Here is a 25,509-nt window from a genome sequence, read left to right on the forward strand (position 1 = left end):
ATCAGAATATTACAACTCAGAACCTGTATGATTTCAAAATTCTGAAAAATGTTAATTAAATTTTCTGTTGAGTATTCATTTTTAGTCCTAAATTTTATGCTGTTTGGATTTGCTTTTATTCTCAGCCAATTTATGAGTTTGTCCTTCAAGATCATGCAGAATTTTAAGAATACACAAATTTCAACTGTACTCTAACCTTCTACAGCAAATATAAGAATATTAGAGATTAAAGATCCTGTGGCCATTCATATCCACACTACGGCTCAGGTGTGCATAAGGTTAAGGAAACATTGACCATAGTTTCAACTACATCTCTTGAGCTACACAGGGTGCATCTTGTGCTCCCCACTCTGTGCCCTAGAGTTAGTATTTGTGACCTTCTGTGCCTGGGATCCTGGAAGCAGATTTGGAAAGGCATGATTCCAGAGACCAATGTGATCTTTCTAAGCATCCCTGAAATTTCTTGCATAAAAAAGTTTTTTACTAATTTTTTTTCAAGAAATGGAACTTCAGACATTAGAGTACTCAATTCATTGTCCACAGTACCTGGTCTTTCTTTCACTGTCACTAGAGTAGTTTGTTTCTGGGAGATTATTTGGAGCATTTGGAGGATTTTCATATACTTTCTCAGTTATCCTAAAATAAAAAAGAACGCACATAACAAGAAAAGAAACACTTTTTAGAAATTATTTTCAGCTACAGTTTTAATTTACACTTACAGTCATGAATGCAGAAGCTTGGACTAGAAAAAGTAGATAAAAGAAATTGATCTTATTTTTGTTAAATTGTTGCTGGTGAAACATAATGCAGTCACCAACCTATAATTTTAAGTCCTCCAGTTTATGCTAATATATTCAGATAGATTCATATTGGAAACTTCATCTAACTTTAGTTGAAATCCAGGTTTCTCAAAGTGCCCACTGGGATTTTCAACTGTGTAGTAATGTCTCAGCTGTTGATAGCATTCTATATTTTCTTGTCATTATCTTGTCAATAAAATAATTCCATATTTTCTTTCTTTTTATATAAAACAGTTGTGTTTTTATTAGAAACGGCCAACTAAACAGGTATGTAGACTCATTTCAAACAGCAGGACTATGATTCAAGGAAAAGAATCTTTTCCTCCTGCAGTTTTCCCTGCCACAAACATGACAAGCAAACAAACATAATAAACCTTGTCATACAAATTATAGGATTTAAGTAATGAATGCTAATGTTCTTGATGATTTTACAAAACAGCTCAGACAAAGGCTCCTCTTGTTTGGTTCTGCCAAATGTTATATTCTGAAACAACGTGATCATTATATCCCTTAACTCTGGATGTGTGGGCTGCAGCTTGAAAATTTTAGTGAGCTTGCCAAGGACTGAGGCTCCACTGAACGACCCTCACTCAGTGCTTGTCGTGCTTTGTATGCAGGGCAGTGCTGCAAGAAGCAGCACCTCTATTGTGCCTCACTCTTGGTGGGGCAGCCCCTGGCAGAAAGCAAAGAGGAGCCCATTCACTGTAGATGCTCAGTATAGGCTTCCCTGGTCAGACTGTTAAGTGAGACTGCTGGAATAAAAATATTTTCTATTAAAAAATAGTAAAATTGCCTATGTATACATAGATAGGTAAGCTTTTCCTCTTCATGTGGATGTACAACTAAATGGAAAACTCAAAAAAGATACCATCAGAATGGTACCTAAAAACATACTACTAACATGACTTTAATTGACCAAAATGGACGCCAGCTTTTGTAAACAACAAAATCTAGTAGCAGCGAAGCTTTGATACTAGGAATGCATTTACTTATATTTGTTTGAGATACCAGCAGCTGAATTCACAGAACACTTAGAAAAGCAAAAAAATGCTTAGGAGGATCTTGTCGCTAGTCATGTTCATTCTCCACAAGGGATTATAGATTTGAGTCATTGCTTATCAAAATGCAGCTTTTTTGTTATATTTGGTTAATCAAGCACATTTTAGAAATAATACAGATATCTTACTCACATTGGGCAAATTCTGTTTGCTTGTATTAGGAATTCCCATTTTCTGATAATACTAAACAACTACACCTCTTGATATTTGACCTTCAAACTTTACAGAGAGCTATGAATTGAGTCTCACCGCTTTTTACTCTGGTCATCAGCAGACTTTACTTCAGTGTGATCACCACGGTTCTCATCTCTGAAAGTGAAAAAAAACTCAGAATAGATGTATTTTATTTAGTCTAAACATATTAAATGGACTGAATTATTGAAGACGAAAAAGCCGTGTACATTTCCCAGATAAGATTCCTGACTACAATGAGTAGCTATCTGGTCAGGCTTCAATATTTTTTAGTTTCTTTCCAATGTGAGACTGCAAAAGAGTTACAAATGACTCAAAAATGCCAAGTTCATTATAGCATTGTAGGATAATTCAGGCTGGAATTTAGGGACTTCACCCTTCAAGGGTGCCACTGTGTCACATTGTGCTGCCACACTACAGGTGAACGTCCTGCCTACATGTTTCAAACTGACTGCAGCTCTGTCATTTTGATAACAGACTTTCATTCAGTTCAGGCATCAGTACCATGAGCTATGGGAATGGCTGCCAAAGTCTGTCCCTTGCTTGTTATCATATCGAGCCTAAATCTCTCTTCCAACTGCTGTTATCTAGGGTTGTATACAATCTCTAGGTCTATGTGTCTCTACTGGTCTATTTATATCAGTAACTCATCAATCACTGGCTCCAAAAAAGCTGATTTAATATAATAAATTTCATATAGTAACATATGTCATGCATATAAAATATATTTTTACATTAATATTGCATATTAACTACTCTATAATAAAAATATTACCCGTTGACAAATGTTTTAAGTTTGAAAAAAGGTCACTGTGGTTCTCATTTGAACAGAAATAAAAATCTAATTTTAATTTTAATCTACTTTTTATGAACAGAACATATTAATACTAATATCCAATCAACCATAAGTATATAAGGGAAAGATTATGACAGACTTGCCTCTTATTTTTCTGATCAGCAGTATTTTTTTCAATAAAATCTGGAAGGTCTTGTCTTCTGAAAAAAACCCAAATAGAGCTGTTAAAGTATTCCCCCTATCTAGGAAGAGATAAAGTGTCATAAAAGAAAGAAATATATTTATGCACACATTTAAAAGAAAAAAAGTAATTTTTTAGTTAATTTTATGTTCAAAATTTGTAAACACTTATGTTATGGAAGAAAATATGTCTATAATTTTCCCCTAGCAATGCAAAGTTCTGTACAAGTTATTTATTTATAAAAATTATTATCTAGTACGTTCAAGAAAATGAAAATGCTTTTTTAGACTGTATCAATGCCATAGTTTAAGACTGTTCTTTGCCAGTGAAGACAGTGGAGAAGAAACATAATCTTTCAAAGAGTTACCATTACTTTACAGATTCCAAGCAGCTCAATCCATGTTTGCATAATTTATTTGCAAAAATGAATTTTTATTTAAACTAAGAAACTTTAGCTTCTGAACACTTAAATATATGGCCAAATGTCCTAAATTTTGCTTCTGGAATGAAAGGAAATGACCTCTGTGCATCATCATGGTTAACAATTAAAGCACTGATCATGCCTGTATTTATATTGAAAATGTTAGTATCTGAAGACTTACATATTTTACACATAGGGAAACATTTTCTTTGATTTCATAAACACAATTAAACTAGACCCTAGGTTTTCTTCCATTTTCTTTACTGTTTTGAAATGGTTCAATGAGTTAGAGAATGGAATGACTTATGAAAAGCACTGTAACTACTGTAAGAAAAAACACATGATTCTCTTTGGGTAGAAGTAGAGAGGAAAACAAAAGGCCAAGTAAGCTCTGTGAAAATCATAATTTGGTTACTTCAATCCATGATAGGCTGAAAACTTTGGATACTCCTAAAATTCAATAGTGTCTCAAAGCCTTGAACTCTATCCTAATAAATTCTCTATGAATTAACATTAAAAGAAAAAAAAAGATACCAAACTTAGAGTTTGGTGCTAAACATATATCTATATGTATGTTTATGTGTATGTGTGTATGTATGTAAGATTGTCTACTATAAGATAGATGATTACAAGTTGGCAACATTTATGTGCTATTACTGTTTAGAAAATGGTTTTTGAAATTCATCTGTAGGATACCAGTGCTCAGTGTGACAAATATCACAGAGTTCCTACTAGCACAGTACCCTACCAGTTCTTCCCTTTCTCTGTGCTGAAGGGCTGCTTGCAGAACTCCAGAAACTTGGCTTGAAACTCACTGAACTGACATACCACTCAGAAGAGTAAGTTCAAGCTGTTCTCTATGGATCACTTCCCTTACTGATTAAAAAACTTTTTTACACCTTGAAACACTTACCATCCATGAGTTCTACAATATTTTGTTTACTGCCCCTTCTCTAACCATATCAAAATATTTCAGTAATAGTTTAATTGTGGAAGCGTACAAGGCATGCATTGATGCTTGCCATAGGTAGTACTTGTTCAGCTGCTAGTGCACATGCCAGTGAATTAATCTGTGTTTTTATATTCATCTTTCTGTATAAGGAATGCTGCTTATTAATCTATAAACATTTCACAGATTAGCAACATTACCTCTCCTGACATTCTCATAGTTGCAAACTACTCACTGCCTTAGAAAAGCAGGGCCCGAGGAACTTTGAAGACTTACTTCTTGTCACTTGTGAAAGAACTTGGATTCACTTTGCTGAGGTTGTCGAGGTCTTGGTTCCTTTAGAGATAGAACAAAACCCAGATCAGACCACAATTAGTAGAGCCAGCTGTCAGTTAGTCAAATTAATTATCAATTTTAAAAAATGTTATAATTGATACATTCTTTATGAAAGAAAAAATTGAACAGATGACCATCATTGCCCACCATATGCACATTAAGCACATACTCTTTCTGGAACAAAAGGACCAAATTATGTTTTGGAAACAAGAAATTATACCTAGTACTTATGTCAAAAAGGATAATTCCTGCTGAACACATGTTGTGGACAACTTCAAAGAGTGCCTGACTTCTAGCATGCTATGATGTAACAAAAAATCTTCACCAAGTAGTACAATCAACCAAGTACTCCTGATATGTGTGTGAATCAGATCTTACCTAAAAAGTAATTATGGACTAAGTCTTTTAATCTAAATTAAAAAAAAAAAAGTACTTTTGTCTATTTGGTAGGCTATCTAGACCAGCTCCTTCCCAAGTAAACTCTCCCTTCTCACAAGAAATTTCATACTTAAACTGAGGGATGCTGAGATCTAGTCATATCCACTGATTCTTGCACTTCCACACAAGAGATAGAATGTGATTTATCATTACTATCTGCTGTAAGGAAAAAAATCTTCCTTGAATTAGATCTTGTTGGTTAATTAATTTCCCTTTTTCCATATACTAATATTAAACATATATTAATGTAACATGACTATTAGAAATATAAATTAAGGTATTTTATAGTTTTGAATGAAACATTTAGCATTATCAATGCAAAACATGGAGTGTTGCTTTGATTACCTTTATTTCCCTTCAAAAGATTGCACTGGTATTAAAATTTCTATAAAACATTTCTGTGACAAGGCATTTTCAAAATGCAAATTTCTCTAGTGAAAATTTTCCAGCAACTTTACTTAAAAAGCTACCATTTAGTAATATTAACTCACTACAAAAAAATTATGAATTAACTCCTCAGAAGAAAGCAATGGGGAAAGAATGATGCCTTTGATGATATGGCCTCTATTAGGACCCGTTTTATAACCTGGCAGTCAACAACGTTTCATATCTCTCTTTATTGACTTTTCATTCTGACCTGATCTGTCATGAAACAACATCTCCATTAAAGATAAATGTAGCTTTTTCAGGTTTCTTCTTGGTCATAAAAATCATAAAAATATTTGTCAGATTTGGGGCTCCCTTTGATAAGATTATCAAGATTCCCATTTGTTTAGAAATTAAACAGTTCAGTGCAAGGAGAGTAATTAAACTAAAATTCTGTACTAGTTGTTAATAAATTATATATGTTTGGAAATTCTCTTTATATTATTACAGATTTCACAGTTTTCAGACTATTCCTTCAGAAACTGAAGCCTTGCAGTTATCCAAAAATATCCTTTCCTTTCTGAACTGGATAGCAAATTGTTTCCTCAGTACATGAAAGTAGCAATACTTAAATTATAGTAACTGTAAGAGCTTAGGTAGTTACTTTAACTTACATTTTTGCAACTTTTATTTAAGAAAAAAAGTAAACCCAGCTCTGCATGTGTCTGGCTTGAGTAAAATATGTATTATTATTATTGTCTCTTGCATCCTCCATTTCTTTCTGCTCTTAGAGGTATTCTAAATATGCATTTCAGGCCTTCTGACACTTTGAAATTGCAGCTATTTCAATTATGATCTTGATGTGCTGGACATGTACATCACTCTCAGTGTTGTGTATTCACCCAAAACACAGAAAGCAGATTTGGGGCTCCTGTCCATTCTGGCTGCAATCACAGGATTAGAAGCAGTTTACTCAGCACAGTTATCAGTAGCCTTTCTGCTGACTTTCCCAGCTTGGAGCAATGGAAAAGCTGTGACAGTAGCAAATCTGTGCCCTGCAGGCCACTGTGTCTGTGTGCTCCTATGTCTGATTGTCAAAGGCATGTAAGCATTTGGAGAACCAAATCCCAATGTGCTTTTAATGAGATTTAGCTCAGTAATACAGATATGTTTGAAATTTTTACTCATAGTGTAAATATAAAATGTTCTATTCACTTTTTTACAACGTCAAATTTTGTATTTTTTAATAATTTCTGTGGGTATTTGTTTCAGAATTAGATACATTAATTGAAGAAGCCTTCCTATAAAAACAGTCCAGTACATTGCAGATAAAATAAGCTTCCACAACAAGGCCCAAATATGAGAACTGTTTGTGTTAATCTTTGTAAGAAAGGTTAAAATATCTTAGTATTATTGTATCAAAGACTACATAATTAAATGAATAATGTTACAGAAATTTATTTTCGAACACTGGGAAGTTATATCACCTATATATTTGTTCTTGTTGGTAGTAGCTTTCTGTCAAAAGGGGAGGAAGAAACTCCTTTGAGATGAGCAGGAAAGATCCTGGCTCTAAAACATTTTTCTTCTAAGTTTCCACATGTATTTTAACACTCTTCCCACATAACTTCAGATTTGCTTTACCTTAAATTGCTCTATTCACTTTGCACAGAATTTTCAAAATAAAAGAATGAGGAGTTCTCTAAAACAGTTCAAACTTAACCTACAGCCTGTTTGGAAATAAGGGGGAAAGAAATTTCCGATAATTTAGGACTTATTCCTTCAGAAATGCATCTACTGGCACACATTAATCCTTGGTGCAGCTTGGAGGATAGATGAGTTCTGTAATCTTTAAATCATCATGACTTTGCAGCCGACAGCACTTTTTTTACTTCCTCTCATGTTATTCATTTTCAGTGCTCTGGGTATCCCAGTGCACTGACTGGCTTGCAAGGAAGATTTTATTTGCTACCTAAACAAGCTGTGCACTCATCATCTACAGCCTCACTCACAGAACACCAACTCTGAAGAGTACCAATAAGTGAACAGAAACAGTTGCAGCTGCAGATTGCTGCACAAAAATGCAAGCAGATTGACCTGTTCAGATACATGTTATGGTTCCTATGAAAAAAAAGTTCTGTAAAACAGAACCTTGGAAGATATTAATTTACGGTACTGGTAACACTTCTTGAACTTTCAGCCACATGAAACATCTTGACATGACTGCAGTAAATAATCAGGACTGTCGCCTTGCAAGTTCTTAGACTTGAGGTGACTGGCTTAGTGCAAAGCAGAGGTCATAGGATACACAACTGTAAACTACTGGTTCAAGCATAGTTCAGGTTATTAGCAAATAAAGTTACAAAGAGTTGTTATTTATAATAGGGTAAAATGTAAGGTAGGACAAGCTGAAGGACATGATGCATAACTGAGAATTTATCTGATTGTGCTCAGGGCATACTTTTAATTCTCTCATTGTTAGCAAAGCTACGTTTACTTTAGCATTAGCACATAGCGCTATCAACCAGTGTTGATATTAGAACGTAATCCAGCCTCACATTAAAAATTAGAGTAGACCTGCATTATAGAACCTAAACAGAATTTCAGGTTATCTTTCATTTGAGAGTTGTTTATTAAAAATAAGTAATATAACATATCTTTTTTAATACTTCTAAAAGAGATGGCAAGTATTAAAGTAGAAAAGAGACCAACCTATATTCATACATTAAAAAAGGTCCTTGAGTATTGGAGTATCAGATGCAGTGGATTTCCAGTTGCAAATATAACTTTCATGTGAAAAAATAAACTATTTTGGTGTCCAAGGCTGGCTGAATGGAATTCATACTTCTACATTTGTCAACAACTTTTTAAAATATATGATGGTGAACAGCAGCATAAAGCTTCTGTACAAAGCAGTTTAGGCAAACTAGGGGAAATCTCTTTCAAATATGGTAGGTGGCCTGTAATAGATGTTGACATTTTTCATAGGTCATTCCAAAGGATGCCACCTCCTAGTATTTTTGGAGACAGCCATTAAATCCCTGTGAACATTCCGCCTAGGGTGAATATTTTTGAAATGGATGAGAATGAGGTAGGTCAGACAGCCTGCCACAAGGGGAATATATAGTTTGCTAACAAATTCAATAGGATGAAATATTTTAATAGAGACTCAGGACATGACTGGCAGTTTCTAGGAGCACCTAACTCAGGATAACTAATACTTTTTTTTGTATTATACATAAAAATATTTGGAAGGGAAGTACAGAAGTTTTTGTATCACATATTGTACAAAAGGATCTCAAGTACTGAAGAAAATGAATTAATTTTAAAATAAAAACGTTAAGATTTGGATTAAGACTTAGGTATGCTTGTCATTACTGTTAAAGTATGGAAGACAATTCTATTGATTCATTTACTTTTCTGTTTGTAATTCATCACCTCCTGAACAAAAAATCCTATTCTGCCTTTAACAACATCTCTGCAGAAAAATGCTAGAAATAGCACTGTGAATCCAAAAGAAAGGCTGGCCCTGAAGGATAGAAAAATCCATGTGCAACTGGGCCACTGTGGGCTTCATGCTATAGACTTGTTAGCCATGAATTTTGCTGCTGCTGTCTACTATTTTGCCTCTAGCTACTTGTGTAAAATAGGATTAGAAATCTGACAACTAATGAAGAGAGTCCAGCAGAATAAAAGACTAGCAAAGAACATAAGTAAAGTAGGTTGAAAAAAAGCTGTCAAGGCAGGCTGCCTGCAAAATTTATGGCTCAGTTTAACCAGGGACTATTATTCTGCCATATCTTGGACCCCTATGTCTCTAAGACACAAACAGAAAGGGAAATTATATAAGGCTTGTGTGACAAGCTCTACAGAAATCAGCTAAATTTCGAAAGCTGAATATCTCTGACTCTATATCAGTATCAGCAAATGTTCCTTTGTTTACAGAACAAGTGTCTTTTGCTTTACCTGATTCCATTAATGTAAGATATCTCCTGTCTTCCTTGATTTAATGTGTGAAAGATCTATGGACATTTTCAGTAAATAATCTTTAAAATATAAAAATGAATGTAACATGTAATCACAAAGTGGGATTTTTTTTATGCTCTGTATCAAAAAGTTGAAGGAATTGTCTACACTTTGCTTTGCTTTTCAGTCTGCATTTGATTTCTAACTCACTTCACTTGAGATACAGATCTAATACTTTCAGTCCTTCTGCTCTGTGATCTACACTTGTGAATCTCACTTATTTCAGTGGGTAATAGTTCTGAAATTCTGGTGTAACTGATGACAAGTCAGATCGCCATCAAAAAGGAAAACACGAATCTGATCCACACATTCAAGCACATCTCATAGCCCTTGCTGATTTCTTGGTTAGTTTTTTAATCTTGAAAACATTCAGATAAAGTTTCAAATGGCATGGAAACAGGAAATGTGAATCACACCTACAAAAAAGCTTTAGTGATGTTATTGTTTAGTGAAAGCAATGAAAATCTAGTATTTGTATTCACAAATTCTGAAGGCAATGAAGAAAGCATCAATAAAAATAGATTTTAAAAAGTTTGATCACATTTTTCTGACTTTCCTTTCTGCTGAGATGAAATTGAAGTTGATCCTAGACATGTGGGAATGAAAAACAAAATTTTAAACAGACCCCAGCTAAGCTCTTGAACTTCAAGGGTCAGGCAGCAGAGTATGAGCCCACAACTCCCTAGTTATTCAGTGAATATTTACCTAACCTGTAAAAGTCCTGAGCCTCTATCTAGTCCAAATGTTCCCTAATTCTTCAAGGCATTCTTGCCTTGTTGCCTAGAATTTCATCATCCATCTTTGCTGATGCACCAACAGCTGACATAATATTCAAGCACCAATATTCTAGGTGTTGCTTTATGGACTTGGAAAATGAAGGACCATGCATATTTCACACATGCTGGAATACCTTAAATGACTGGGGCACTTGATGTCAAATCCAGGGATACTCAGTGAGGTTTTGAATCTAGTTACTCTGTCATCATCAACATAATCATAAGCAATCCAGAAGCAGATCTATTAAAGGAGTTAGGCACAGTATTTTTAATAGATCTGCATCTGTTTTCTGATTAAAAGCACTGAGTAGAATTATAAAAACTACTGAGATGATTCCCTATTTCTAATAGATGATATAGTAAGATATATATGATATTTTAAAATGTGATACCAAACAAGTTACATCTGATGTCCTTTCTTCAGTGATCTTTCTCAGCTGACCTACAAAGCATTCAGATCAACAGCTTCTTCTGCCATGATGGAATATGCAAAGATCACACTAAAAAGCCTGGCTAAAACCTTAAGGACATTTCTGAACTAGTCATGTCAGCACAGGAGAAGATAAAAACAATCAATTGCCAAGTGGACCTTCCAACTCTGAACTAAAAGAGTTGGTCTGGAGTATATTAAATGTGTCAGACATCTTACTGGATAAAGTTTAACGTCTGGGGCCCAGCTGAATTTTGATCTGCTGTTATGGCTGCTTTATCAGGTTTGTCAAGTATAACTGAGAATGAATAAAGGAATTTTTGAGAAAAGATCAGCATTTATCCTGAAGCAGGGTGCATTTCCTTCCACATTGCTATGCTCACTAATCAGTGCCAGGAGCCTTTGCTCCATCCTTTCATCAATAACAGCTGAGGGTGAGGGAACAGAAGAGGACTGCAGTCAACTGTGAAAGCCAATTTATACTGTGCCAAAAGCAGTGTAATGTTTAGCCCACAGGATTTTGGAGTTAAATACAGAGGAAGAAGCTGTTGATCAGAATGTTTTATAGGAGATAGACTGGAAGAGATCACTGAAGAAAGACAACTTATTCCATTTTTTGAAAGGCTATGTATGACCCTGTAAGCACTGTATTAGCATTTCAGTTCATAACAATGGGCTTGGATCTCTTCACATAAGCTGTGCAACAGTGAATCATTTGTATCAACATGCAGAAAAGCTGCAAACCAGCATTCCAGTGAGTGCCAAATCTATTAGAATTGAGAGGCAGAAGGAGCCTGTCACTCGGAAGGGCCTTCTGCTGAAATAGGAAAAAATATATGTCTATATATTGTATTGATTTGTACTACCAAAAACAATTTAGAAAGTGTAAAGCCACTTCCCTTTACTGTAAAGAAAGAATTGTCGTAGCAAAAGCAAGCTACTGAAGTATGGGTGTGCTTACATGAGTTCTGTTTCACTGTCCTTGCTTCCAACAATTTTGGAAGGACACAGGTCTTCTATAACATTTTAGAGGTCTCTAGAAGGTCTAGCTAAAAAGTCAAAGCAAATAAAAGACATCCCAAAGGAAAAGTCACATAGGAATTACTAGTGTAGGAGCCATACCTCCAAATTTTGGCCTTCTAAACTATAGTCCAACCTAAGATAGTTCTTTTGGATATTTCTAGTGCTCTTTGGAATTGCCTGTCTCATAGACTCAGAATGGCCTGGGTTGGAAGGGACCTTAAAGATCACCCAGTTCCAACCCCCGTGCTGTGGGCAGGACCTTTCACTGGACCAGGTTGTTCACAGCCCCATCCAACCTGGCCTTGGAAATTCATGGAATGGCAGTCTAATGAGAACATATAATTAGCCAATATCTCAAACTACGCTTATGTGTTCTCTCAGATTTGTGCTTTACACAGCTCTAGAACAAGAAAAGCTTTGCAAATAAATGTTCATTTAGGACACATAATATCATGGTTTTAATTTCACTGGTTTGGAAAATTCCAAGTCAATAGCAGTTTGCTATTTTTTTTTTTTAAATCTGAAAAAATCCCCTGTATCTTGTATTTTTTTTTCTACTTTTCCAAATTCCCAGACACTGCTAGACATAGAAATGTGAATCCTTATTACAAGAGTTAGTTTAGGCACAGGTGGTTAACGTGTTGATCTTTCACAATCTATTGCAATGAGAACTGGGAACACATCTTGGATCAAATAGGAATATCATTAAAAAGGAGCATAGTACACACGGTTTTACAGCATTGTCTGAATTTTGTACTACCTGACAGGAGTAATAATAGTGAGTTATCCTATACCCTATAGGAAAAACTTGTACAGGAGAAAGAATATAGGATTATGTCAGAAAAATTTATTCTAGTCCCTTGTTTCTGTTCCTTAGAAATTGCCTCTCTCATCCACATGCTTACAAATACACAGCTGAAATATTTTCTTCAAGATAACTTCTGTAGCTGGCATACCAAAAAGACATCCTTATGTAAGAGCTTCTGCAATATGCCCTTTGCCCCAACAGACTAATAGTCTTTCCCTGGTGGCAGACAATCTCACCACAGATGCTTTAAGAGCGGAGTGAGATCTCTCTCTAATCTCTTGTATAGCCCCTGCTACTATCAACTCAAAAGCTTTTCCTCAGGTATGCCCAACATGGATTAATTCTGATATATCTATGAAAAATAAAAGATAAATTAATTAGTTCTACAGTTTATGAACTTTTGGAAATATGGCTTTTTAATTATTCTGCATCCTTTGGTGATAATAACTTTGTAAATGCCCTGGTAAATGTGGCTCGCTGTGCCAAACACCATTATTTTCTGTAACAGTGTGTAGTTCAATACAAGTGAGCCCCATTATAAAAGCTTTTTATAGCAACACGGATTTTCATATTGTTTTAGAAACACAGATAACTGTAATCATTAATGAAAGACTGACTAAAGCTGTGTTAAACACCCACAGAATGTTTGAAGTGGTTTAACATGATTTTCTATAGAACATTGTTCTTTAAAAAATGCCAGGTTTTAAACAACTGCATTTAAAAGTTACTACAATTATGGAATGGAAAAATGAAAAGTAGGAGTCTTTCATCCTCACTGATGTGGGAAAAAACACAAAAATGACTTGATAAGCAATGAATAAAAGGCCCATTGAGGAAATCAGAAAAACGTCTCTAGATGTATCCAGTGTAGTGCTCATCTGCTGCTGCATTTGTGAGACACCAAGAGACCTGATTTGACCTGTTATGCTTTGAAATATGCACAATTATTAGACAGTAGAGGTCTTTACTTTTTCTGTGTCCTAGCCTATTTATGCTGCCTAGATTAGTTATAGATGCTGTAGATAATAATGAAATGCCTCTTTCATTCCTTAATCATATCCAACAGGTGAAAGAAGGTCCATATGTCCATGCCTTCAGATGTGAGATAGGTGTATATATGTGTGTGTGTATATGCATATATGTATATATGATGTATATATGTATACATGTATATATGTATATATGTATACATGTATACATGCATACATGTATATATGTATATATGTATATATGTATATATGTATATATGTATATATGTGTGTATATATATATTTTTGTGTGTGTGTGTATATATATATAAGCACATCTATTTTAAGATAGATGACAGGTCCAACAATTGTTATTGAAAACAATGCAAAAATTGGGCATTATTTTTACAATTTTAGCCAAAAGGGAGTATCTGACATCCTTTTCAGGTAAATCCCTTCTGAAAATTTTTCCTTGTTTCACTGCAAGTTTGATAGAAAAGCCAGTTGCCATTTTCCACTTATTTTATGCTGAAATCAATTCATTATTCCTTTAATATCATTATCAGAATCCTAAATGAAAGACAAGTAATCAGTTAAGTCTAAGTTTAAAAAGCATGACCTGAAAATCTTTCTATTCCAAGTAAAAATATTGGTAACAAAAGGTTGTGAGTTAAAATAGTATTCTAATACAAATTGATGTTAACTGTATATACTCTTCATATCACTGTTTACTTACCCTGTGTGACACAACCATTTTTGCCAAAAATGTAGCATTTATGTGAGATCTTTAATAACGAAAAGGAACTTTTTCTGGCAGCTGATTAATACATTGTTGGTTAGTGTAAATTTAACAAAAATCTGTAGTTTTGTGAAGTTAACCCATCAGCAGCAGATGGATGACATCTGAAGCACCAGCCAAACATAAAGGAATTATAGCAGCAGTAGAGAGGGCTGAATTTTGCCCACTAAGATTACAGACTACTTACAGTTTATATACTGACACAAATAGCAGTGCAGTGTTGCCATAGAAACTTGTAGACCAGTAAAATATTCCTCCAGCTCCTCACCAATGAAGGGACAGGAATACAGAGCTTGATATGGTAATGAGAGCAACCAGGGGATGATGAATGTGAACTGATTGAGGGTGAGGATTAAGTCAGACCTTAACAAGCCCTTAGCAGTGAAGAATGGCAGTGACTTCCCTAGTTAATACTAGGAGTATTTAATTCTCTAAGATCTCCCACATTTGTTGACAGGAAAATGTTTCACTGAAGCATTGCTTTTTTTTTTTTTTTCCCTTTACCTAGGGATTACATTGTCAGACATCTTTTGGATGCTTTCTTAGTCATTTTGTACTGGCTTTACATTTTGAGGACTTTGGGGGAGGGGAACAGGATTCAAAATAGTATAGACTGTAGCTTCAGACCACACAAAACTGAACTTTATGAATCAAATTAAATTGGCTAATTTAAATTAATTTTCATGTCTGAACCATTTTATATTTTCATATAAAAACTGCAAATGAGCTATTGTAATTCTCAGTGCATATCTAGAAATCTGTTTCTAATTTAACTCAATTTTTAATTGCATATTCATGCATTTTACTCTGGTTAAGGTCACAGAGTAAAATTTTTTGCATGTTTATAGAATCATAGAATGTCTTGGGTTGGAAGAGACCTTAGAGATCATCCAGTTCCAATCCCGTTCCCATGGGCAGGGGCATATTCCACCAAACCAGGTCACTTAGAGCTCCATCCAATCTGGTCTGTAACACTTGCAGAGATGGGGCAGTTATTGTTGATAGCTTTGAAAAGTATAACATCTCCATCAGTACAGAACCTTAAAATTTGCTGAAATTTTAAATTAGAAATAAAAAAAGTCTATGTCTTTTCCACCCACAGTTTTTGTAGCATTCTGCAGACTTTCAAAGATTAGTACATATGCCATCTAACTCATCCCTCAAAAACAAGCCCATCTGTTGAAACATATAAATTTTGTCACACTAAAGGGTATATGTTGGGTTTTCACTTTTCAGAATGTTAACATTACAATGTACAAGTTGAGGTGTTTTTATATACATAGTAATGTGTAGTTACTACCTCTCCCACAATGTCTTGAAGAGCAAAGAAAATAAACTGTATAATCCATACTACCTTAATTTTTCTGTTTCCAAACATTTGCAGCAACTACCTATATGCTGCAGGCTGGACAGACTGAAAAATTAAACAATGAAACATCTAAGACAACTTAAAGTCAATGAGAGGCAACTCATGGTTTGTACTTCCAGGCCGATCATTAGGACTGGATCAGTGCTGCATTAATCACACACCATGCCCAAATGAGCTATCAAATATAGAAATACAGAATATTACATTAATCAATGCTTATCAAAACATCATTTTGATTATACTATTTATATTACCTTGCTTTAGCTTGATTGGCCACATCAGTCTTTGATTTCTGAGGGGTCACCTGTTCTGATGAAAGGGCAGCCCTGCAACAGGAATGGTGAAAACATACTTAAGGCACAAGAAGATCTTCGAAAATGCATTGTATCACTTAAATGGTTTATCATTGTAGATATTATATTTCTTTTAGGTGTATCTACAGTGAGCTTGCATTTACTTTGGGAAATTTTTCTGGTTTTTTTCTTTAAATATATAATATATGTATGTATATATGTGTGTGTATATAAAATATGTGTATAAATAATTATCCATATATTAAAAAAGAAATTTAATTCTTTAGTTCACTAGATTACCACATCCACTGAGCCTTTTGAAAAACTAATATCGCTAGACCAGCTATTTTGCTAGTATGGATATAGCAGCAAAGTGGAGTTTCTTTACTGTTCAGAAATTATTTTAGTAATAAAAAGACTTGAAAAACCTTTTCTCCTAACAAATAAAAAAATCTTATTTAGTAAAGGCAAAACTTTAATTTAACTAGCAAAGTTCTTGTTTTCTAAAAGCTAAATAAGTAAACATTTACTCTTTCCTACTCTTTATTGATGTGAGCAATCAAATTGGTCACTATGAGATACTAAAATTATGAGTAATTATAAGAAAAGGAGAAGGTGGCAGATAGAGTTGATGAGGGTTACCTGCTTCTTTAGAGAATTTTTCTATTAGTATAGTGACTAAACCATGACAAGTTTCATAGCTGTCTTAATTATAAGTTATGGAATTGCAGGTTGGTTAAGTAATCTTTTCTTAATTTAGACCATGTGAAATGTTAATTTAATTAATGAATTAATTTAATAAATTTATTTCCTAAAATTAGAGCAACCTTTGCAGACACTCAAATAAGTTTAGAGTACTTTAAATCAATTCATCTTAAGTTAATGCTTTCTATTACAAGCCTTTACATGTGCAGAGCTTCTTGACTTGATACTGTCTTTGCATTGCTCACACTCTCTTTTTCACTGACTTTAGAGCATCATATATAAAAGAGTATTTCCACTAGCAACATATATAACTGTGGAACCAAAATCGCAAAGCAGATTTTAATTTTTTTATGCATTTCAATTTTTTCAATTTGAGTAAATATCCAATAAAATATTCTAAACTATATGCAATAATTGCATTTCTGCAGGGAAGGAAGTCTTCTTCACACAATTCTGCAACATCAACTATAGACAAATGCTCCCAGGTAAATTATACAGTGTTTGTATTATAAATAAATGTGTAATAATAATCAAGGTTTTTGCAAAGGAGTGCGTTACATTTCTAAATCTACTAAGGAGCAAAGTAAGACATAAGGAGCAAAGTAAGACATACGTTGTCAGAGCCTCTGAATTTTCTGAAGTGGTTCTAGAAAAAGAAAAGAGTAAACATTTCAGAAACCAAGTAGCAAAATGGTAGTATTGAAGAACTTTGCAAGATTTAGATCAATCAATAGCAATTTTACTTTCCCTTACTTCCAAGCTAATATTTTTCTTTTTTTTTAATGCAGAATAAATATTCAGCTCAAGTAGCATAATACTAAATTCAAACAATATTCATTATGTTACTAAAACAATCTTTCCTCAATTAACAATCTCCAGTTAATCACTTTGATTAATACTGTTTTGTTTTCAGCACACAATTCACAACCATAAAACTCAACTACACTGAGCTGCTTATAGTCTTAGCTCCAACTGCAATTTCTTTTAAGTGTTCTGTAAATTGTGTTAAATCAGCTGGGGACTGAGGCAAACAACTCTGGAAGTTTCCGTATCACGTTTAACTATGGAAGGCTAGAATCACATCTTAGAATCACAAAAGTATATAAATAACCCTGACCAAGAAAACTACCCATGATTGCTGGACTCCCTTTCTGAGGACAGCAGAGCAGTCAGACATTCTCAAATTTGAAGAAAAGACATAGATGGCATAGTTCTTTGCTCAGTCCTTAAGACTGATAGTGACCTTTAGAAACTGTGCTTATTAGCACCTATGCATGGCACTTTATTTCCTGAGACTCACAGGTAAGTAAAAGGCTTTCCTTTGATAAATATTTTTAGTTATAGTAATATTCACAATTTGAAATAGCTTTCACATCTTCAAGCCACTTTTAAAAGATAAACCGAGAAATCATTAAATGCCCATCACTTCTTTACCAACTCTTCCTGCTAATGGCTTTACTAGAAAATCCAGGAAGGGTCATGAAAGCTTCAGAAAGAATATGCCTGTATTTCAATCATCTCTGAACCGTGAGACTAGAGGAGTAACTGGATAATTAGTGTTGAGAAGAATACAGGAATTCCAGTTTGCTATTGGAAGCTGGGCAGGTGCCATATAGAGCATTACCCTAAGCTTTCAAAATTACCATGATCTTAGCAAAATATTGAAATGAAGCCAAATGAATTCTTCTCGGCACATAGAGAATATATAGTAAGGACTGACTTCAAAGAAAATAAACTTTAGCATCTAGGAGCCATCTTTCTGCTGGGTGGAGAGTGACTTTGAATCTTGTCTAAACAGGTAAAAGGTAGTAAACACAGAATAAGTTGAAAAATAATTGCTAAAGTTGGTTTTAAGTCTTCCAGTGCCAGAGATTCCATGAAATCCCTGGGCAATATTCTACCAAGGCTTATACCTAATATGACAGTGTATCCATTCATTTCTGTTTCATTTAATTTTCATCATTGCTGCACATGAGACTCATGTTAGATGTTTCCCAGATTAAAACTAGCGACGCAGAAGGCCATGCTGCAGCCAGTAGGGGACATAAGCAAACAATATAATGAAAGTTTATTTATTAATATTTTAATAAATATTCTGCTTTTAGATAACATATTCTTCCATATTCTGCTTTTAGATAACAGCACAAGAAACTTTCCCTGTTCTCTTTTTATTCTGCCAGAAAACAACCACAGTTTCAGAAGTAAACATTAAACATTCATCTGCAAGTAACTTTTGTCTGATCTTCATTTCTAAGATCAGATCTTTCTTGGACACTTTGCTGACAGGGGACTAAGTAGATTTTGAGGTTTTGCTCACACTGTTACCCAACAGGGCTAAGGGGTAGCCAACGACTGTGAACCCAAAGGGCACCAACAGATCCCTGCCCTTATTCCCAGTCTCTCTACAGCACATTTTGCTTGAGAAGAATTAACTGGAATAGTCCAAATTGAAACCATGAAGAAAGAATGCAAGCATGCTAGAAAAATTTTGGGAGCACTCATGTAAACTCAAGTCGCTGGCACTTCGAATACTGAGGTCCCAGACAATGCTGGGAACCAGGCTGCAAAGAGCCCAAACAAGTACTTAGGTATGGAATGCTTTCTCTTTGCATGGCATCTTATGCAAGAACTCAGTCCATGAAAGAACTGCACTGTTTTCTTGCTCCCAAAATTAGCTATAGCCAAGAATTAGGAAATAACCAGCAATCATTAATACTCACTGTTTGCTTTCCATTGTTTCTGTCGGCGTCTTACTATTCAAAACTGGGGGAGGCATCCAAGATTGCCTGTAAAATAAAAAAAACAAAAAAAAATTAGTTTTTGAGTATTAGTTTAGTTTAATGCTCTGGGGCTGAACAGCACACTGTGAATGTTAGTATAGAAGTGATGCAAAAATTTCTTAAATTATCAGTATTTTCAAAGACTGCATGTTGATGCTTTTTAGACTGTTTTTGACAGAAAATTGAATGAAATAGGAAATAATACAGTAATTTTATTTATTGTGAAAAATATATTCTGTGACTTGGTGGTCCTTTCTGCAATCTCAGCGGTACAAATAAATGGTTCATTCATGGAAAGGACAGTCAGATAAAATGCACAAAGGAATGGGTGTCAAGTATCAGCACAAGAAACACAATCAGGCTATTAGAGGTCACATAAACAGCACAAGCACTTTCAGTTCCTTTTTTTTTTGTTTTGTTTTGCTTTCTTTACCCTCAAAATTATCAATCTAGCAATTGTTTGTGAGGTAAAAACAACTACACCAACTACACCAGAAGCAGTGCAATTCAGTGATGGCCTTCCATATCTTCCAAGAGCCGGGACTGAAAACATCATAAACTTCCACCAAACAAACAGGTCTGTTCATATAAACACAATGACATTTTAATTTCTATGTTCATTATTCTACTGATCACATTTTTTATGCATGAAATATTAAATAAAAAATCACTAATGAACAGAATTTGCAGCTGGGAAGGATGAAGAAACGTATGGCTATCACCAGCAGTATATTTTATATTAAAAATGTACTTAGTTCTAAACTCTGGTTTTATTCTTGCCCAGATAATACTATCTGAAATCTGGATTTTTAAAGGTAGCTGTGTATCATTCAGAAAACTGTGTGATTCATATGCACTGCAACAGCACAGGTCAAGTTTGGCATCAGAAATTTCACAATTACAGTGAGTTACGCTGCTTTAGATCTGGACACTGAAAATGCGTACACCAGCTGAGTTAGGGGCTGCATCAGCTGTGCCATGTCAACCAGGCTCACACAATTGGGTCTGCAGAGACACCCTTGTAAATCCCCTGGAAAAACACAGGGGATGTAAAAGTTTAATTCTTGAAGCTTGCTGAGGAGTTTGAGTGTGCTGGAGGAGGAAGTTGGTAATGCTTTTTTAATGTAATTGTGATACATTACTGAGGCCTAACACAGTGCTATATATCCTCTGCAAGCAAGCAGTGGGGGTAAGGAATACCTTTTTTTCTTGATCGGAGAAGTGGCTGCAGTGTTTGTGGATTCTGCATTAGGAGTCCAAGATTGTCTGTTAAGGAAATATACTTAGTGAGCTAATCTTCAAAAAGAGTATCATTTTAAATTACAAAAAATTAAAATAAATTGTATTTCTCCTATCAGAATGAGAAAAATGTGTATGGTAAATGCTATAACTATGTTTATATACGCCAACTAAAATTTTGGGAATACCTCAAAGGACACAAGGTGTGGGAGACCTTAAGGGGTTCTGATGTTTAGAGGACAGCTGCATTTTTACATGATATCCAAAGTAATTTCTCATTTCTTAAAATCTAAACTTTTGTACCTACACTTCAGTCTCAAAACACTGTAATAATACCTTTAATTCTCATACTTTAAATTTTATGCTTCTTGTTCAAGTAAGATGCTTTATGTTATATGTCTGTAAAACTAAACTATATAAAAGCCAAGAGAGTGATTTCTCATAAATTTTTTAAAAAAGTTATTGTCTTATCCACTGCAATTCTTAATGATAGTAATTGGCAATTCATAATGACAGCAACTGAAGAATAGAGTTTTATGAATTATTTTATTGCTCTCTGGCAGAAAAAAAATACTCAGTTCAAGTCTCTCTCAAGTCCCACTTACGAATTAATTGTTGGGCTGTTAAAAAAACATCACTAGAAAAAAACCCATAAATTCCAATTTATATGATGCTTCATGTGTCATCATCACCATGATTTACAACGTAATGGTGCAAAATCATAATTTTAAAGAATGACCTCAATTGAACTTTAAATCCAGAGATACTCATTTGCTCATTTGCTCTATGAGTAATATCTCAACTCTTCACAAGATGAATTTTAATTGCTGGGCTCTCTAGCAGCTATGTTCTGTGTAATTTATTACTGACAGAACTCTACTGACATGGATGAAGGCACAAAGCAGTGCATTTGTCCCTTTGCATTTACAAGAATGGTGGCTGAGTTCTTCTGAGTTTCCTTTCTTAAATAAAACTTGATATCAGGTAATGGGTGTAGGTTTTTTAGCAAATAATTTTTCAGTGCTGTGGAGTCATATTACATATGTAAACTGGCCACCTCTGAATCACAGCAACCTTTTAAATAACATGTCAACAATATTGTGCTAATGTATTTTAAATTAAAACTGTTTTAAGCAAAAGACTGGCCTTCTGACAAAAGAAAAGGTTTCTGCAGGAAAAATCAACTAGCCTATCAAAAACTATTTTTTTGTGTTTTGGTACTCTAGTTTTCTGCAGTCAATGCACAATGGCATTTTCCACTTAAAGCATTAATTAGAATTTTTTCATGTATCCTTCCTCAGAATTATGTATTATATTTGGTAGCTTTTATGCAGAAAAATCCAGAGCTCTAGAACATACCCACACTTTTCAATATGCTCTTATTCTTTTTTGTTTGTATTTAAAATACTGTAATTATTAAATAATCATTATATTGAGTAAATGTGTCATCTGAGCTGGTCTCCCTTTTAATCTGTGTGGAGAAATAGGCTTCCTCAAGGAAAATTCCTCTTATTCTAAAGAATTTTTTTTTTCTCCTCACCAGCTATAAAAAGAGTCTATGATAATCTAGATATAGATGGCTACATTCCAGAGGTCAAGCAGTCAAATGAAGCCTACTAGGCCATATGCCATGCAAATAATTTCTCTATATAGCCTTTGTATGTACATGAATTCTAAAGTTATGATAATATATAACACTTAGATGATAATACATGATACACGATAAATTATAATTCATAATACTTAGATGAAAACGTTTCTGAAATTCATACCTGTTGTTTTGCTTATGGTTCAGAGTTGGGGATTTATTTTTTTTATCAGAATCACTTCCAGCTGGAATTCTGTCAGAAACACAGAAATTATTTATAATACTCTCTCTAAATTTTTTTAAAATCCATTATCAATAAAATCAAAAGATGGAGTATCATTTTGCCCTGTGTACTGATTAAAAATATCCCAGTATTAACATAGGTATAGAACAGAAGCTGAAATTATATAAATTTAGTGCATTATTATCTGAAGACTCTAAGTAGCTCACTGAAAAGTCTTTTCAAAGGTGATGTTCAAACAGTAATACTGTATTAAGCCTCACTGTTGCTAACAGTTAATTTATACAACTCCTTTGAATTAGGTCAGAATACTAGAAACAAAGCAATCTTCAGACATGCAGTACACAGAGAACTATTGCCTTTTCCTCTCCCTCACCATCCCTAGAGAGATGTAACAGTCTTGTTTTCTTTACAGATTTCATAGATCAATGTGATGTGAACATAATCTGGTGCAAAATCCCTGGCAAAGCATGGTATTGGCCTACAGGAATAACTTCTATGAATGAAGCTGGATTATTTGTGCTTGAACTGATTTCATTAAGCCATGAAATTTACATGAAGAAACAACCACATGATTTTTCAAGCCCTTTTTGAATTCTACAGTTGTTGCCTAAGACCCTTCAAAATGTGCACAGAAAACCCCATGTAGCTATCCTAGCTGAAGCAGATTAAGTTCTTATTTTATTCCAGCTTTCTTCCTGTATATGGAATACTCTTTAGTAAGAACAGGGGGACTCTGAAAAGCTCAAAGATAAAGTGATATATAATAAAATAGAGGACAAATACTAAATTGAGAGGGTTATCCTAAATATTTGGTTAAATCAGCTGAAATACATCTTGAGCTATAACTTATGTATAAATTTTTTTTAATTTTAATTATCTATTCCCATCTATAAATTGAAGCTATAGGTACAAAATAATTAATCCTAGAACTATATTCTGATGTTATATATAAAACATTTCTGTATCATGCCTTCCAGCAGCACAGAATACGGTTGTATTTAATGAAAAGCCTTCCAGGGAGTTCTGGAACACGATCTGCACCACAGTGTGCTCTGTATCTTTTGCAAATCTTAAATGCAAATGTGCAAAGACCCCTCTCACGTCCGGGCAGCTTGTGACTGTGACTGCAGCTACAGTTGCTGGGAGGATCACTAGAGGTCTCACTAAACCCGCTGGCATTCCTGTGGATGCAAATCCGAGCATTTCTGCTCATTCCCCACTCGCCAATGAACCAGCATTTCTCTCACATTTCATTGCATATTTTCACAATTCCAGCAAAATGCTTTATGTAATTTTGTGTTTTCTCATTTTAAAGCCTTAAAGGTTCTATCTAGCATCCTACTCCACTGCTGCCCACAGCAGCAGAAGCTTTAAAAAAAGTGAAAGAATAGTAGGTATAATGTCAACTTCTCCTACTGTAACTTTTCAGCTTCTAACAAGGAGTCAAAGAATACTCTCTATTCGCACCCACAATGCTGTCTCCAGCAGTCATGCCTGAATGAACAATCCATTTATGCCTGTAACAGAATTGTACCAAGCAGAGAATATCCTTCAGAGAGTAAGCAGAAGTACCAAACTCAACTACAAAAAAGGTCCTCAGAGAAGATACATCACCACACCCTTTTATGCCTCAGGTTGCAAATTTGAGGAGTTGCAGAACTTGTGGTCAATCCTTACAAAACTGCCTGCTGGCAACAGGTGTACACAAATTAATCCCAGAATGGCTCTATTGCACAGTTTGGAGAAGACCATTGATGACTGAGGAATACAAACAACTTGACCACAGCTTCCTCATTGTGATCATTTCAAGGCAGAAGCATCATTACTCACTCCATCTACGGTATGTTCTTCATTAGTTATGAGAAGTGTATATTCACACCTAAAATCTTTTTTGGTATTCTCTGTCATCAGTTGCGTATCAAGAACCCCTTATGTTACATGTTTGTGTATATGAAAACACAAAGATAGTCAGCTTACAACCTCAAATAATTCAGATATTTCAATATCTCAGCATAAACCAAAAAGATACAGAGTACAAAAGGACAGTGCTCCTCAGTGACACTGCAGAAACTGGAATTGTCCTATGACTTCTAAATTAGTAATCAGGGTTTGAGGCATGAAGATCAAGTTTTAAGAATTGTTTTGAAGTGAATGACCACCTGGATAAGTGTCACAGAGCTGATATATGCTACTTGAATTTCCAAAAAGCTTCACAGAAATCTGTTTTAAGTGCGCTTAAGTAAACTGATCTCCTGTTGGTAATAGAGAAGGCCCTTCCATGCAAAAATAACTGCTTAAAAAGTAGGAAACAAAGGTTTGAAATAAATGGCAAGTTTCCAGAGTGGAAGGAGAGATCTGTACAAGACCTGTGTTTTTCCCATATGTTCACGAATTATCTGGAAAAAAGGAGAGTGAGACAATATTGCTTGCCAATGTCATTAATTCATGGTAGTCAAAAAATATGGTGACTGGCAAAGCTTTCAGAAGTCATCTGCTAACATATCAGATTTCTAAAATGGCAGATGACATTCACTTTTCTTAAGATGCAAAGTAATGTCTGCCAAGAGAAACAATTGATCTCTAAACCAGCCATTATCGCTCAGGAAAGAAATCTTGGAGTTATATGGATAATATTGTGAAAATTAAAACCCAATTCTCAGCATCACTCAAAAGAGCAAATTCAATGTTATGAAGTACAAGGGGAGGAATTGCAAATTAAATAGAAATCATTGTTATTACTCCTCTGTATCCATACATGGTGTGCACCCATCTTAAATACCTACATGGAGATTTGGATCCCCAGATCAAAAACACTAACATGGAAATAAAAAAGATACAGAGAAGAGCAACGGGTAAATTGAAGTTACAGAATGGCTTCCTTGTGATGAGTGAACAATTAGGATTCACTGGGCTGTAGAAGAATA

General features: G+C 34.6%; 1 protein-coding gene across 6 annotated transcripts in view; it reads right to left on the bottom strand.

The window, feature by feature from the left end:
• The window catches only part of SCEL (sciellin), a 69,237-nt gene that overhangs the window by 8,753 nt on the left and 34,975 nt on the right, over positions 1-25,509 (bottom strand). For 5 of the 6 annotated variants that reach the window (XM_085058103.1, XM_085058077.1, XM_085058084.1 and 2 more), the window contains 8 exons: positions 22,526-22,594; positions 20,715-20,780; positions 19,455-19,520; positions 17,348-17,380; positions 15,991-16,062; positions 4,674-4,733; positions 2,990-3,046; positions 547-636 (listed from right to left, as the gene is read on the bottom strand). In XM_085058103.1, coding sequence (XP_084914229.1) covers positions 547-636; positions 2,990-3,046; positions 4,674-4,733; positions 15,991-16,062; positions 17,348-17,380; positions 19,455-19,520; positions 20,715-20,780; positions 22,526-22,594 — 513 coding nt within the window. The remainder of the gene's footprint in view (positions 1-546; positions 637-2,989; positions 3,047-4,673; positions 4,734-15,990; positions 16,063-17,347; positions 17,381-19,454; positions 19,521-20,714; positions 20,781-22,525; positions 22,595-25,509) is intronic. The other variant, XM_085058093.1, reaches the window with a different exon arrangement.

The sequence above is a fragment of the Lichenostomus cassidix genome, chromosome 1 (genome assembly GCF_008360975.1).
Source record: "Lichenostomus cassidix isolate B80296 chromosome 1, HeHo_3.0, whole genome shotgun sequence".
Lineage (NCBI taxonomy): Eukaryota > Metazoa > Chordata > Aves > Passeriformes > Meliphagidae > Lichenostomus > Lichenostomus cassidix.